Source organism: Schistocerca piceifrons, chromosome 3 (assembly GCF_021461385.2).
Source record: "Schistocerca piceifrons isolate TAMUIC-IGC-003096 chromosome 3, iqSchPice1.1, whole genome shotgun sequence".
NCBI lineage: Eukaryota > Metazoa > Arthropoda > Insecta > Orthoptera > Acrididae > Schistocerca > Schistocerca piceifrons.
In genome coordinates, this window is record NC_060140.1 from 194,374,857 (window position 1) to 194,391,148 (window position 16,292).

Genomic DNA, 16,292 nt, shown 5'->3' on the forward strand with positions numbered 1-16,292 from the left:
GTGGGAATTAAGTTGAATGATAGTGTTACTAGCTCAAATAAGTTCTTATTGGGAGAGTCTTTAAGGAAATCTACATTGAAATCACCAGCAACCATTATTTCTTTGTTTTTGGTTGTTAAATGGGCCAGTACAGCTTCAAGGTGCTTTACAAACAGATTAAAGTTACTTGCAGGTTCTCAATATACACTTAATATTATGAAGGATTTTTTGTAAAATTCTACTTCTGTTGCACATGCTTCCATATGCTGTTCTAGGCAAAATTTATGAATGTCTATGTTCTTAAATTTATGACAGTTCCTGATGAATGTGGCAACTCCTCCTTCCTCCATTTCTGATCTACAAAAATGAGATGCTAACCTAAACCCTATAACACTTAAAAGATCTATACCAGTAGTCACATGATGTTCAGAGAGGCAGATTATGTCAGCTGGGTGTGAAGACTTTAATTCATCTATGCAGATAGTTAATTCATTAATTTTATTTCTCAGTCCTCGAATATTTTGATACAATAAAGATAGCTGACATTTAACATTGACTGACTTAAAATTGGGAAGAGTTAAAATATCTGCTGACTGTTAAAAATTCTTAACCAATAGCTGTTTATGATGATGTAATAAGCTAGAATTATGTTTTTTGGTTTCTTTCTCAAACTGAAGGTTTTTCTCAGTTCTAACCTCTCTTAAAATTTGGTTTCTTTCTGTCCTCCCTACCGTAAAAAACCGTAGATTAAAACTGAAGAAATTGCAAAAAGGGAGGAATTTAAGGAAATGGGACCTGGATAAACTGAAAGAACCAGAGGTTGTGGGGAGTTTCAGATAGAGCATTAAGGAATGATTGGTGAGAACATGGGAAAGAAATACAGTAGAAGAAAATGGGTAGCTTTGAGGGATGAAATAGTGAAGGCAGCAGAGGATCAAGTAGTTAAAAAGACAAGGGCTAATAGAAATCCTTGGGTAATGCAAGAGATACTGAATTTAACTGATGAAAGGAAAAAATTTAAATGTGCAATAAATGAAACAGCCAAAAAGGAGTAGAAACATCTCAAAAATGAGATTGACAGGAAGTGCAAAATGGCTAAGCAGTGATGGATAGAGGACAAATGTAAGGATGTAGAGGCGTATATCACTAGGGGTAAGATAGATATTGCCTACAGGAAAATTAAAGAGAACTTTGGTGAAAAGTGAACTGCTTGTATGAATATCAAGAGCTCAGATGGAAACCCAGTTCTAAGCAAAGAAGGGAAAGCAGAAAGGTGGAAGGAGTATATAGAGGGTTTATACAAGGGTGATGTACTTGAGGGCAATATTATGGAAATGGAAGAGGGCTTAGATGAAGATGAAATGGGAGATATGATATTGCTTGAAGAGTTTGACACAGCACTGAAAGACTTAAGTCAAAACAAGGCCCCAGGAGTAGACAACATTTTGTTAAAGTTACAGATAGCATTGGTAGAGCCAGCCATGACAAAACTCTTCTATCTGGTGAGCAAGATGTATGAGACAGGAAAAATACCTTCAAGCTTCAAGAAGAATATAATAATTCCAATCCCAAGGGAAGCAGGTGTTGACAGGTGAGAAAATTACCAAACTATAAGTTTAATAAGTTATGGCTGTAAAATACTAACATGAAGATACTAACATGGATTCCTTACAGATGATTGGAAGGACTGGTAGAAGCCGACCTCAGGGAAGATCAGTTTGGATTCCATAGAAATGATGGAACAGGTGAGGCAATACTGTCCCTACAACTTATCTTAGAAAATAGATTAAGGAAAGGCAAACCTATGTTTATAGCATTTGTAGACTTAGAGAAAGCTTTTGACAATGTTGATTGGAATGCTCTCTTTCAAATTCTGCAGGTGGCAGGGGTAAAATACAGGGAGCGAAAGGCTATTTACAATTGGTGCAGAAATCAGATGGCAGTTATAAGAGTCGAGGGACATGAAAGGAAGCAATGGTTGGGAAAGGAGTGAGACAGGGTTGTAGCCTATTCCTAATGTTATTCAATCTATATATTGAGCAAGCAGTGAAGGAAAAAAGAATTGGAGTAGGAATTAAAATCCATGGAGAAGAAATAAAAACTCTGAGGTTGGCCAATGACATTGTAATTCTGTCAGAGACAGCAAAGGACCTGGAAGAGCAATTGAAGGGAATGGACAGTGTCTTGAAATGAGGATATAAGATGAACATCAACAAAAGTAAAACAAGGATAATAGAATGTAGTCAAATTAAAGCAGGTGATGCTCTGGGAATTAGACTAGGAAATGAGACACTTAAAGTAGTAGATGAGTTTTGCTGTTTGGTGAGCAAAATGACTGATGATGATCGAAGTAGAGAGGATATAAAATGTAGACTGGTAATGGCCATGAAAGTGTTGTTGAAGAAGAGAAATTTGTTAATGTCAAGTGTAGATGTAAGTGCCAGGAAGTCTTTTCTGAAAGTATTTATATGGAGTGAGGCCCTGTATGGAAGTGAAACATGGGCGATTAATAGCTTCGACAAGAAGAGAATAGAAGCTTTCAAAATGTGGTGCTCCAGAAGAATGGTGAAGGTTAGATGGGTAGATCATGTAAATAATGAGGAGGTACTGAATAGAACTGAGGAGAAGAGGAATTTGTGACACAACTTGACTAGAAGAAGGGATCAGTTGATAGGACATGTTGTGAAGCATCAAGGGATCACCAATTTAGTATTAGAGGGCAATGTGGAGGGTAAACATTGTAGAGGGAGACCAAAAGATGAATACACTAAGCAGATTCAGAAGGATTTTGGTTGCAGTAGGTACCTGGAGAAGAAGAAGCTTGCACAGGATAGAGTAGCATGGAGAGCTGCATCAAAGCAGTCCCTGGAGTGAAGATCACAACAACAACAAAGAACTCTTCATTCAAGACAACATCTGGGTCCTCCCCTCCGAGAGATCCTCTCAAAAGCATTTTGACAGTCAAGAAATAGTGCATCCACCATATTACCTTGGTCCATGGGTTCCAGTATGTCGTGTGAGAAAGGATTAAGTTGGGTTTTGTATGATATGAGTTTTAAGAAATCATACTTATTGGTATAGAGGCTGTCATTCTATTTGCAGTACCTTATTACAGTTGAGCTCAGAATATTTCTGTGATTCTTCAACAGATGGACATCAGTCAGACTGAATGATGATTTTCTTGTAAATGATTGTGACCTGTGCTTTCTTCAAATCACTAGGCATTATTTTTGTTCCATGGGTCCTTACTATATTATGGGTAAAAAGGGGTCTAACGCATATGCAAATTCTGTATAGACTCTGGCAGGCATTCCATTGGGCCCTGGATCCTTGACAAATTTGACTCATTTCAGGTGTTTCTCAATGCCATTGGGGCTATATCATGCATCTTTGCAGTTGTGTGAGACTTAAACCGGAGCTGCACATTTGTCTCTTTTTTAGTAAGATTCTATTTGAAAATGGACTTAAGCATTTTTGATTTTGCTTTGTTGCACCAGATTTCAGTTTCCGTGTAATCCCTGGGCAATAACCTCAGTTTCACTGACAGCCTTAACATATGAATACAATTTATTTGGGTTTTATGAGAGGTCTTCCAAAAAGATTCTAGTACAGTAGTCATTGGAGGTCTCAAAAGGTTTCCCTAGTTACAGCAAAATGCATTTCATTCTGTCTCCCTCTCTCTCTCTCTCTCTCTCTCTCTCTCTCTCTCTCTCTCTCTCTCTCTCTGTATGTCTGTCTTGGGACCAATGGCCTTTGTAGTCTGGCCCCTGCTCCCTTCAGCCCCAAAAACCAACTGACCAACCAACTTGTCTATCTATGTTTTGTTCTATGCTTTGTTTTACATCTATTTTACAACAGCCACTGTTTCTTCAGAAGTTTATCTACAGTGATATGATACCATGGAAGATCACTTTCACCATAAACTGTTCTACTTGGTATTCATTTATGCAGTGCAAGGCTAATCAATATTTAAACATAAGACATAATTGTTCTACGTGCTCTTGCTCAGGGCTAAATATTTTGAATTTCTCTTCTTATATACAATGCTACTGCCTCTTTATATAGGTTACTAAAAATGAAAATCTTCATACTTGTTTTTGCTGTGTTTTATACTTTAGTAATCATTGTTGCAACAAGTGCTTCATGGTCACTAATACTGTTTTCAGTGCAGACAATATCAATTAGGTAAGGACTATTTGCAGCCATTAGATCTAATACATTTTCATTAGGAGCAGGCTTCTGTACTATTTGTTTGAAGTAATATTCAAAGAACACATTTTCTTTTATTTTGCTGGATCTTTCCACACACACAGAACCACAAAGGAAGTAGTAAAGACATGTTTAAGAGGGAGTACAGGCAAAATAGGATTCAGGCTAAGATAGATCCATGTCTTACATTTGAGGAAGGGAGAAATGGATGGAGGTGGTATTAGAGATATTTGAGAATGTTGACTAACCTGTAGAATTCAGCTTTTGAACTTACAAATCATTTATATGACATTGTCAACAGCTCAAAGAGTTAATAGATAAAGATTTTTCAAAATTATACAAGTCGTTTATTTGAAAGAATCATTTTGGTATTAATTTAAAAATAAAAATATAAAATGGTCATGAACAGTTATCAGACAATATAATTGAATCAAAAATAATATCAGGAAGAGCTAAAGGAAAAACAGGATTTATCCTGAGGACTCCACTCATATCTTCTGAACTGACATTTCAATTCAAAAGAGTTTAATTTCCAGAGACATCAAGATTTAGTATCACTATAAATAAGGCACAAAGACAGACGTAAATATGTTGTGGTACAATTTGAAAGAACCATGCTGTTAACATAGTCAGCTACATGTAGCTTTATCTAGGGGTGGGGAAACCCAAAGAATTTATGCATCCAATCACCAAATAACAAGATGACAACTGTAGTTCATAAGCAAGTATTGGGACAGAATAATTTATTTAAGTATGAAATATAGTGAAAACAAAGAAAAGTTTTATTTCTCTAAATTCCAAAATATTCTCAAATGCTGTAGGAAGTACCTTAATTTTTTTACTGTTCTCAAATATTTTGGAATGTTCTCCATGTTCTGTAAAGAAGTGGCTTCAAATTAGGGTATTGTTGAATACTACAGTGAATTTAAGAGTATTGGAGAGTATTTTGGAGCATTTGAGGGTTCTTTTCAACTTAGCTTACTAATATTTTTATGAATTTTTTAATGTTGATTTTTACTGCAATCTGAAATGTTCTTGAGTGATCTGAAATGTTTGCAGAAAACAAAATAAAATAAAACCACATGAAGTGGATCTTTTTCAGCTAGTTAGCTAATAAAAATTACAGTTTTGACAATTCTGTGAGCTATCTGTGTGTTATTTCTATTTGGGGGGGTAGGGAAGGACCCAGAATGAAAGGTGGGGTGGTAGAGTATTGTGATGCAGGTCTTTTGACAGATGACTCAGTGTGGCTGCAGAGGATGAAGGAAGTGGGGTAAGAGAGGGGTGGAAAATAGAGAGAAAGCATGGGCTGCTTTGCATGAGGGGGGGGGGGAGACTAGTGGAAGAAGGCAGTACACAATCTGGTCAGGGGTGATGTGGACAGAAGAGAGAAGCAATCAGGCAAGGTGAGGCAATGGGAAACAGGTTAGCAGAGGTTTTAGCCAGGGGGTTTGCAAGAGTACAGTATATGTTGGAAGGACAATCCCCACATGTGTAGTTCAGCTAAACTCGTGTTGGAAGGAAGTATCCAAATCATTCATATAGTGAAGCAGCTGTTGTGTTGTGGTACAAAGCATTTTAAGCAATTGAATGGTCAAGTTTGCATTTGGCCACAGTTTGGGAGTGACCATTCATATGAACAGACATTGGTTACTTGTCAAGTCCACATAGAATACTGCAGAGTAACTGCAGCATAACTGATATACAACATGGGTAATTTCAGACATGACGCTTTCTTTTGTAGGGTAATAAATGCCTTTGTCTGGATTGCAGTAGGATGTGGTGAATGAGTCTATGGGACAGGTGTTGCATCTGGGTCAGTCACAAGGAATGCAGGAATGCAAGCAGGATTGTTATAGGGATAGACAAGCATATTCTACAGGTTGTGTGAGTGGCAGGACACTATTTTGGGTAATGTGGTTGGGATTTTGCAGAGGATATACCCATCTCAGGGTGCAGCAAGAAGTAGTCAAAGCCCTGGTAAAGGATGTTATTGAGCTTTAAATCTAAAGTGGCTAAGTTCCACATGTATTCAGATTCACTGTGTGTTGTTAAGAGTATCCAGTGAATGTCAAATAACTTTCAGAAGTCAGTTAATAGCAGCTATGTTAATCTGTTAATTATATCATGATGATATCACACATATTTCAGTATATGTTGTGAAATGATATATAGAATTTTTGTCCATTATTTAGACATCCCAGGTTGAAAATATTATTTTGCAAGCTCATTTTGCTTGCTGTATTCTGGAAAAAGGGGTACTGGTATTAAATTCAGTACTAACAGAGTGTTGCCTGAGGTACATCCCCATTGACATGCAAATCGCTGGAGTGGCTGCACCTCGAAAGACTTGCACCAGGTGAACGGTCTACCCAACAGGAGGCCCTAGCCACATGGCAATTACATTTACGTCAATGAGATGGAGTCTCTCCCTCTCATGTAGTAGCACAAAAATATATTTTCCTAATGTGCTTTTGACACAACCCAGTATGAATAGTATTGTAGATGTCTGCATAAATAGCTGTTCACATTAACATAATTACCTACCAGTAAGTTTTGTTCATAATTTTCCAGACATTAGAGTAGAGAATAATAATTTGTTGAATTTGTATAGGTCTGTTCACTTATCTGAAACTATCTTTGAGCAAACAAATCAAGAGACTTTGCACTGGTTGCTTTCTTTAATGATTTATTTTCATGCACACTTTCACACACTATTATACATAAATGATATTTACCTTTTGTGGTGCCATGAATGTTGATGAGCCTTGTCTCTGTCTCTATGGTGCCCTCAACAGACACACCAATGATACATCTCCAAGTACCAAAATCCTCTTCTGACAAAGCTGACACAGTGATTCCACAATCTCCACTTTGAAGACCCTTCCCATAATAAATTAAACCACTTATTCCAAGTCCTTCAGCAGCTCTGAATGACTCTCCAGATGGTTTCACAAAACGACAGTACTCCAACACTCTTTTAACATTGCAATAAAGGTCAACAGCTCCTGCTTGCCAGTCTGACTTCTTCCATCCTACTGATTCTGTTTCATCTAAAATACAAATAATAAAATACTGTTAACAAATGTGCTGATCAAATATATGAATTGGTTTCAATAACATATTTACAATATTCACACTACTAACTCAATAAGCTTTCAGACAAATCCTTTTTCAAGTTAAGTACACACACACACACACACACACACACACACACACACACATAAATTGTGCTGGCTGAATACATTACGCTATGACTGCTATTTGGCAGGTAGGCTGCGGAAAGGGGCTACGTTGAGTGGGATAGGTGAAAGGAGGAAAGAAGTGGGTGGAGATGGAAGGATTGGGGTAGGTTGGTTGATGACTTGGAGAGAGGCAGCAGATGTGCAGGATAGGGATGTGGGAAGAAGATGCAGAAGGTTCACACAGAGTCACCATTCTTCCCTAGGCCTCATTCCAAGAAAACAAACCTGTCAACAGAAGGGAGGACACCCATCTCCAACCTCATGACAGACCCTGATTTAATTAACCTCCTTGCAGCAAAAGACTCTACAATTGATGAACTGCAATGACTACTTGATTGATGGCATCTGCCAACTGTCTAACTCCTCTGCCTAAAAGCCCTGTCAAAGTGATTCATATTCATGGTCCACATGATTGGATTCTATTAGTTGTACTTTTAGCCCCCATAGATCCATAGTGAGGAGAGCTTCAGGATGAACATATCAGAAAACAAGACTACACAATAAATATTTTCAAAGAAAAGCATATATGCTAATGTAACTTACAGAGATCTAAAGTGTAATGGTCCATATGGATGTGGAATGAGTCAAAAAATCATAAACATATTTTCATCTAGAAGTTAATAATAGCTTGTCACAAAATCTATAAATGTTCAGCACACTGAGGTTCATATGACAATTTTTAGGCTATTGTAGCCATGCATCATGAAATAAAAAAATCATTTTACAACATTTACTTCCAATGATCACAGTACTGTACTGAATTGTACAGATTATACATAATACTCATGTTATGTGATATAATCAATAACATATACACTTCAGTCTCTCTTAAACTGAACTTTATTAGTAGTTAAACTTTTTGTGGCTGCTGGAAAGTTACTGATAATGTGTGTACCTAAATAATGAACACCTCTCCAAGAACTGGTTCTTGGTTTGAAAAAGAGATTTATTTTTAATGACACAGTTGTTAGTATCCCTAGTTCCCCAAAAAGGCCTCTGCAAGACATTCTTGTGTTCACACCACAGATAATTCTTATTACATGTTGTTGGAGCCAGAAAAATTGAAGTTATCACAAAAAATAATTATGCACAACATTAGAGAATGGAAGTAAGCAAAATATGAACGAGACACCAGTGTATTTGATGCAGCATTTTCAAAACTTAAAAATGCCCAATAGACATGACAGACTTGTCTCAATGTTTTTTTCACTGGTGGAAATGGTTTTCAAATGTGTCTGATGTTATGCTGATTAGTGCTTCTAGTATTTTTTTCCCACTTCTTCTACATCTTGAAAATAGTCTTCTTTCAGGCTTCTTTTTATTCTTGGGAATAAAAAAGTTTCAGAGACCAGGTCCAGTTGCAGGAGTGGCGAGAAATCATTGCCATTTGGTTTTTGGCCAGAAACTGCCGGACACTCATTGTTGTGTGCACAGAGGTGTTGTGTTGAGTCTCCTGATTACCACAATGTGGATCATTTTTTCATACTGCTTCATGTAATCATTTCAGCACTTGACAGCAGTAAAGCAGTTAATTGTGGTACAATGGGGGATGAACTCATGGTGGACGATCCCCTTGGGGGGGGGGGGGGGGGGAAAAAAAAAAAAAAAAAAAAAAAAAAAAAAAAAAAAAAAAAAAAAAAAAAAAAAAACCACAATTTGTTGCCTGTGTTGACTTTTGCATGAAAATCGAGATCGGTTTCTGACTGTTCTTTCAATTCCTGGCCCATATGTAAGTGAATGGCTCTATGGTCATCAGAAAGCATACATAGAGTGAATTTTGCTGTAACACATTTCATATTCAGTTCTTCAGTAAGAAGTCATTGGAATAATCTCCAGGATGTTAGTTGTTTCCACCAGTTCATCAACTCACAGTCTGGCCTCAGCAGTGAGAGACTGTGGACATGTGTCTGTGAGCTGCATTTGCGTGAGTGTATGTCGCCTATTTTCAATGAAGGCCTTGTTGGCTGAAAGCTCATTTTCTGATATTCTTTTTGCTGTGCATATCTGTGACTCTGCATCTCCACTTTATGGCGAGTACCAACTGTCCTTTCCATAGTATTGTTACAATCCATCCTTGTTTTTCCATTGTTTGATACTTAATACAAAGATATCTTTGCTGTCTCTTGGCAGTCTTTGACATCATTACTATAACTGAATGAAATATTGGAGACACTCTGGGTTGGTTCAGGTCCTCTGAAAATAGTGACTGCTACATTGGAAGGCAGTCTTAGCAGTGCTGTACTGAGCCAGCTGCAGGTACCAGACTGTACTGTCTAACTGCTGGTCTGTAACTGTGCAAGTGTCCACAGCACATCATGTTTTGATGCCTATCAGAGGAAGAATTTCCATGTCTGCAACGTAGTCTGAGGTTGACAACATTCCCTATTGACTTCACACTAATGGCAGATAAGTATGACACACTGGAGGAAGTCATATGGAAGTGGGAAGCGCTCCACATTTGTGAGTGCCCTCTGAAGCCTGCTGCATGGAACTGAGAGATGCCAGGTGAGAGAGTGTGCCTGAGTGGTGATGGCCTCTCACAGTATTTGTTGTGTAGCTCTTGCCTGGTACTCAATGCTTATCACTGACATTTGTTTGCAAATAGACATTTTCTTAGGGGCTTCAGCAGTGCTGTGGTATGCTCCCCCAATTTTAATTTATTATCAAGCTGTAATCCCAAGAATTTAACACTGTCAACTTCCTCTATTTGCTTGCCATTATATTTTAATCATATATTGGTGGGAAGCCTCTTATTAGGTCTGACCATGAAAATATTCCCCCCCATGAACCATGGACCTTGCCGTTGGTGGGGAGGCTTGCGTGCCTCAGCGATACAGAAAGCCGTACCGTAGGTGCAACCACAATGGAGGGGTATCTGTTTAGAGGCCAGACAAACGTGTGGTTCCTGAAGAGGGGCAGCAGCCTTTTCAGTAGTTGCAAGGGCAACAGTCTGGATGATTGACTGATCTGGCCTTGTAACAATAACCAAAACGGCCTTGCTGTGCTGGTACTGCGAACGGCTGAAAGCAAGGGGAAACTACAGCCGTAATTTTTCCCGAGGGCATGCAGCTTTACTGTACGATTAAATGATGATGGCGTTCTCTTGGGTAAAATATTCTGGAGGTAAAATAGTCCCCCATTCGGATCTCTGGGCGGGGACTACTCAAGAGGATGTTATCAGGAGAAAGAAACCTAGCGTTCTACGGAACGGAGCGTGGAATGTCAGATCCCTTAATCGGGCAGGTAGGTTAGAAAATTTAAAAAGGGAAATGGATAGGTTTGAAGTTAGATATAGTGGGAATTAGTGAAGTTCGGTGGCAGGAGGAACAAGACTTCTGGTCGGGTGACTACAGGGTTATAAACACAAAATCAAATAGGGGTAATGCAGGAGTAGGTTTAATAATGAATAGGAAAATAGGAATGCGGGTAAGCTACTACAAACAGCATAGTGAACGCATTATTGTGGCCAAGATAGATATGAAGCCCACACCTACTACAGTAGTACAAGTTTATATGCCAACTGGCTCTGCAGATGACGAAGAAATTGAAGAAATGTATGATGAAATAAAAGAAATTATTCAGATTGTGAAGGGAGACGAAAATTTAATAGTCATGGGTGACTGGAATTCGAGGGTAGGAAAAGGGAGAGAAGGAAACATAGTAGGTGAATATGGATTGGGGCTAAGAAATGAAAGAGGAAGCCGCCTGGTAGAATTTTGCACAGAGCACAACATAATCATAACTAACACTTGGTTTAAGAATCATGAAAGAAGGTTGTATACATGGAAGAACCCTGGAGATACTAAAAGGTATCAGATAGATTATATAATGGTAAGATAGAGATTTAGGAACCAGGTTTTAAATTGTAAGACGTTTCCAGGGGCAGATGTGGACTCTGACCACAATCTATTGGTTATGACCTGTAGATTAAAACTGAAGAAACTGCAAAAAGGTGGGAATTTAAGGAGATGGGACCTGGATAAACTGAAAGAACCAGAGGTTGTACAGAGTTTCAGGGAGAGCATAATGGAACAATTGACAGGAATGGGGGAAAGAAATACAGTAGAAGAAGAATGGGTAGCTTTGAGGGATGAAGTTGCGAAGGCAGCAGAGGATCAAGTAGGTAAAAACACGAGGACTAGTAGAAATCCTTGGGTAACAGAAGAAATATTGAATTTAATTGATGAAAGGAGAAAGTATAAAAATGCAGTAAATGAAGCAGGCAAAAAGGAATACAAACGTCTCAAAAATGAAATCGACAGGAAGTGCAAAATAGCTAAGCAGGGATGGCTAGAGGACAAATGTAAGGATGTAGAGGCCTATCTCACTAGGGGTAAGATAGATACTGCCTACAGGAAAACTAAAGAGACCTTTGGAGTTAAGAGAACGACTTGTATGAGTATCAAGAGCTCAGATGGAAACCCAGTTCTAATCAAAGAAGGGAAAGCAGAAAGGTGGAAGGAGTATATAGAGGGTCTATACAAGGGCGATGTACTTGAGGACAATATTATGGAAATGGAAGAGGATGTAGATGAAGATGAAATGGGAGATATGATACTGCGTGAAGAGTTAGACAGCACACTGAAAGACCTGAGTCGAAACAAGGCCCCGGGAGTAGACAACATTCCATTGGAACTACTGACGGTCTTGGGAGAGCCAGTCCTGACAAAACTCTACCATCTGGTGAGCAAGATGTATGAAACAGGCGAAATACCCTCAGACTTCAAGAAGAATATAATAATTCCAATCCCAAAGAAAGCAGGTGTTGACAGATGTGAAAATTACCGAACTATCAGTTTAATAAGTCACAGCTGCAAAATACTAACATGAATTCTTTACAGACGAATGGAAAAACTAGTAGAAGCCAACCTCGGGGAAGATCAGTTTGGATTCCGTAGAAACACTGGAACACGTGAGGCAATACTGACCTTACGACTTATCTTAGAAGAAAGATTAAGGAAAGGCAAACCTACGTTTCTAGCATTTGTAGACTTAGAGAAAGCCTTCGACAATGTTGACTGGAATACTCTCTTTCAAATTCTAAAGGTGGCAGGGGTAAAATACAGGGAGCGAAAGGCTATTTACAATTTGTACAGAAACCAGATGGCAGTTATAAGAGTCGAGGGACTTGAATGGGAAGCAGTGGTTGGGAAGGGTGTAAGACAGGGTTGTAGCCTCTCCCTGATGTTGTTCAATCTGTATATTGAGCAAGCAGTAAAGGAAACAAAAGAAAAATTCGGAGTAGGTATTAAAATTCATGGAGAAGAAATAAAAACTTTGAGGTTCGCCGATGATATTGTAATTCTGTCAGAGACAGCAAAAGACTTGGAAGAGCAGTTGAATGGAATGGACAGTGTCTTGAAAGGAGGATATAAGATGAACATCAACAAAAGCAAAACAAGGATAATGGAATGTAGTCTAATTAAGTCGGGTGATGCTGAGGGAATTAGATTAGGAAATGAGGCACTTAAAGTAGTAAAGGAGTTTTGCTATTTTGGGAGTAAAATAACTGATGATGGTCGAAGTAGAGAGGATATAAAATGTAGACTGGCAATGGCAAGGAAAGCGTTTCTGAAGAAGAGAAATTTGTTAACATCCAGTATTGATTTAAGTGTCAGGAAGTCATTTCTGAAAGTATTTGTGTGGAGTGTAGCCATGTATGGAAGTGAAACATGGACGATACATAGTTTGGACAAGAAGAGAATAGAAGCTTTTGAAATGTGGTGCTACAGAAGAATGCTGAAGATTAGATGGGTAGATCACATAACTAATGAGGAAGTATTGAATAGGATTGGGGAGAAGAGAAGTTTGTGGCACAACTTGACCAGAAGAAGGGATCGGTTGGTAGGACATGTTCTGAGGCATCAAGGGATCACCAATTTAGTATTGGAGGGCAGCGTGGAGGGTAAAAATCGTAGAGGGAGACCAAGAAATGAATACACTAAGCAGATTCAGAAGGATGTAGGTTGCAGTAGGTACTGGGAGATGAAAAAGCTTGCACAGGATAGAGCAGCATGGAGAGCTGCATCAAACCAGTCTCAGGACTGAAGACCACAACAACAACAACAACAACAAAAACATGAAAATTTTACTAACCAACCTTTCTAATCCTATATGTGATTTACTGTGATCTTTGTATCATCTGCAGACAAAACAAACTTGCATCTAGTAACTTTACTGATGAAAGGTCATTGAAATATACAAGAAAAGGTAAGAACACTAATGTGGATCCTCGTGGGACATCACATCTAATTAGTCCCCAGTTGAATGAAACCTGATGGCTTAATGCATGTCTCTTTCCTACCGACTACCATTTTTTCCTATCAATGAAATATGATTTGGACCATTTGGCACTGTTTCCTATTACACAAATTGGAGGAAAGCTCTTCAATTTCCAGCCAGGTGGCAGTCTTAGAACTGTCATGTTTTGATGAGTGTCAGACTCATCATGTTCTGGTAAAGTGTCTAGATATACACTACTGGCCATTAAACCTGCTACACCAAGAAGATGACATGCTACAGCTACAAAATTTAACCAACAGGAAGAAGATGCTGTGTTATACAAATGATTAGCTTTTCAGAGCATTCACACAAGGTTGGCGCCGGTGGCGACACCTACAACGTGCTGACATGAGGAAAGTTTCCAACCAATTTCTCATACACAAACAGCAGTTGACTGGCGTTGCCTGGTGAAACGTTGTTGTGATGCCTCGTGTAAGGAGGAGAAATGCATACCATCACGTTTCCAACTTTGATAAACATTGGATTGTAGCCTATCGCGATTGCGGTTTATCGTATCATGACATTGCTGCTCACATTGGTCGAGATCCAATGGCTGTTTGCAGAATATGGAATCGGTGCGTTCAGGAGAGTAATATGGAACGCCATGCTGGATCCCAACGGCCCTGTATCACTAGCAGTCGAGATGATAGGCATCTTATCCACATGGCTGTAATGGATCGTGCAGCCACCTCTCGATCCCTGAGTCAACAGATTGGGACCTTTGCAAGACAACAACCATCTGCATGAACAGTTCGATGACGTTTGCAGCAGCATGGACTATCAGGTCGGAGACCATGGCTGCGGTTACCCTTGACGCTGCATCACAGATGGGAGTGCCTGCGATGCTATACTCAACGACAAACCTGGGTGCATGAATGGCAAAATGTCATTTTTTCAGATGAATCCAGGTTCTGTTTACAGCATCATGATGGTCACATCCGTGTTTGGCGACATCGTGGTGAATGCACATTGGAAGCGTGTATTCGTCATTGCCATACTGGTGTATCACCCTGCGTGATGATATGGGGTGCCATTGGTTACACGTCCCAGTCACCTCTTGTTCGCATTGACAGCACTTTGAACAGTGGATGTTACGTTTCAGATGTGTTACGACCTGTGGCTCTATCCTTCATTCGATCCCTGTGAAACCCTGCATTTCAGCAGGATAATGCATGACCGCATGTTGCAGGTCGTGTACAGGCCTTTCTGGATACAGAAAATGTTCGACTGCTGCCCTGGCCAGCACATTCTCCAGATCTCTCACCAATTGAAAACGTCTGGTCAATGGTGGCTGAGCAACTGGCCCGTCACAATATGCCAGTCACTACTCTTGATGAACTATGGTATCGTGTTGAAGCTGCATGGGCAGCTGTACCTGTACACACCATCCAATCTCTGACTCAGTGCCCAGGGGTATCAAGGCCATTATTACGGCCATAGGTGGTTGTTCTGATTGAAAATGTAATCACATGTCAATTCTAGTATAATATATTTGTCCAATGAATACCTGTTTATCATCTGCATTTCTTCTTGGTGTAGCAATTTTAATGGCCAGTAGTGTAGGATGCTGTAATATTTATACTGGTGGTGGGCCCTCTCCACCTGGCTATGGGTGGCCATGTACTGTCCAGTCAGTAAGCCTGGGGGGGGGGGGGGGGGGGGGTCTGCAGTAGGGAGGGGGTGGAGCAGAAGCAGGTGCACCATTCACATCTCTGTGTGGATATTCTAGCTGCATCTTGCAACTTGAATGGTGCTGAGCATGCTATCATCATATTACTGCCAATGTGGTATTCCACTTAGTTGGTTTCCTTCATCTCTGTTGACCAGATTCTCATGAACCCATATTTCCATAGATTCTTTTAAACCACAGTCCCTGTGCTTAGCAAAGTACCTTAATGTTCTGAATGTCAAAGGTGCATCTCTCCTAGATGCTATGCTCTGCTATTGCTGATTTATCTGTCTTTCCCAGTCGCACATGTATGTTGTGTTCCTCACAGTCTTTCAAAGTAAATTGTTACATTTGCCCATGTACTGTTGGACACATTCACAGGTGATGATGTATATTCCAGGTACATTTGGCTTTGTGGGGTCTTTCATAGAGCCAAACCACTCTTTTGTCTTCAGTGGTGGTTGGAAGACCATTTTCAAGTTCTAATTTTCAAGTAGCTTTGTAATCTTCGGCTGAGTGTGGTCCCAAGTGTGAAAGGAAAGTGAATCTCTTGCATTCTTCTTCCTCCTTACGTTTTCCAGCATCTCATCTCTTCTTGAATGCCCTACAAATCTGCACTTCTCTGTCCCCATTTTAGCAGAATACTTCCTTTAGGTGTTGTAGTTCATCTAGGAGGTCTCCCCATACATATGTTCATAAAACTCTGTTGCACCTGAAGTATGTGGTTGTCAGTGCATATCCAAGAAGTTCAACTATTTGTGGCTCCAAATGTTGAGACAACAGTTCCAAAAAGTCTTGCAGAGATACTTACGTGAAAAGCTATGAAACACTGAAACTCATGAGCAGGTTATCTCTTTATGAGTACATGTCCTTAAATATTTTGGTGAAATTGGCATATTTCTTAACAA

The 16,292-nt window shown here is 39.4% G+C and overlaps 1 protein-coding gene across 1 annotated transcript in view; it reads right to left on the reverse strand.

The window, feature by feature from the left end:
* Window positions 1-16,292, reverse strand: part of LOC124788510 — a 212,138-nt gene that overhangs the window by 60,888 nt on the left and 134,958 nt on the right. The window contains exon 10 of the mRNA XM_047255778.1: window positions 6,927-7,241. Coding sequence (XP_047111734.1) covers window positions 6,927-7,241 — 315 coding nt within the window. The remainder of the gene's footprint in view (window positions 1-6,926; window positions 7,242-16,292) is intronic.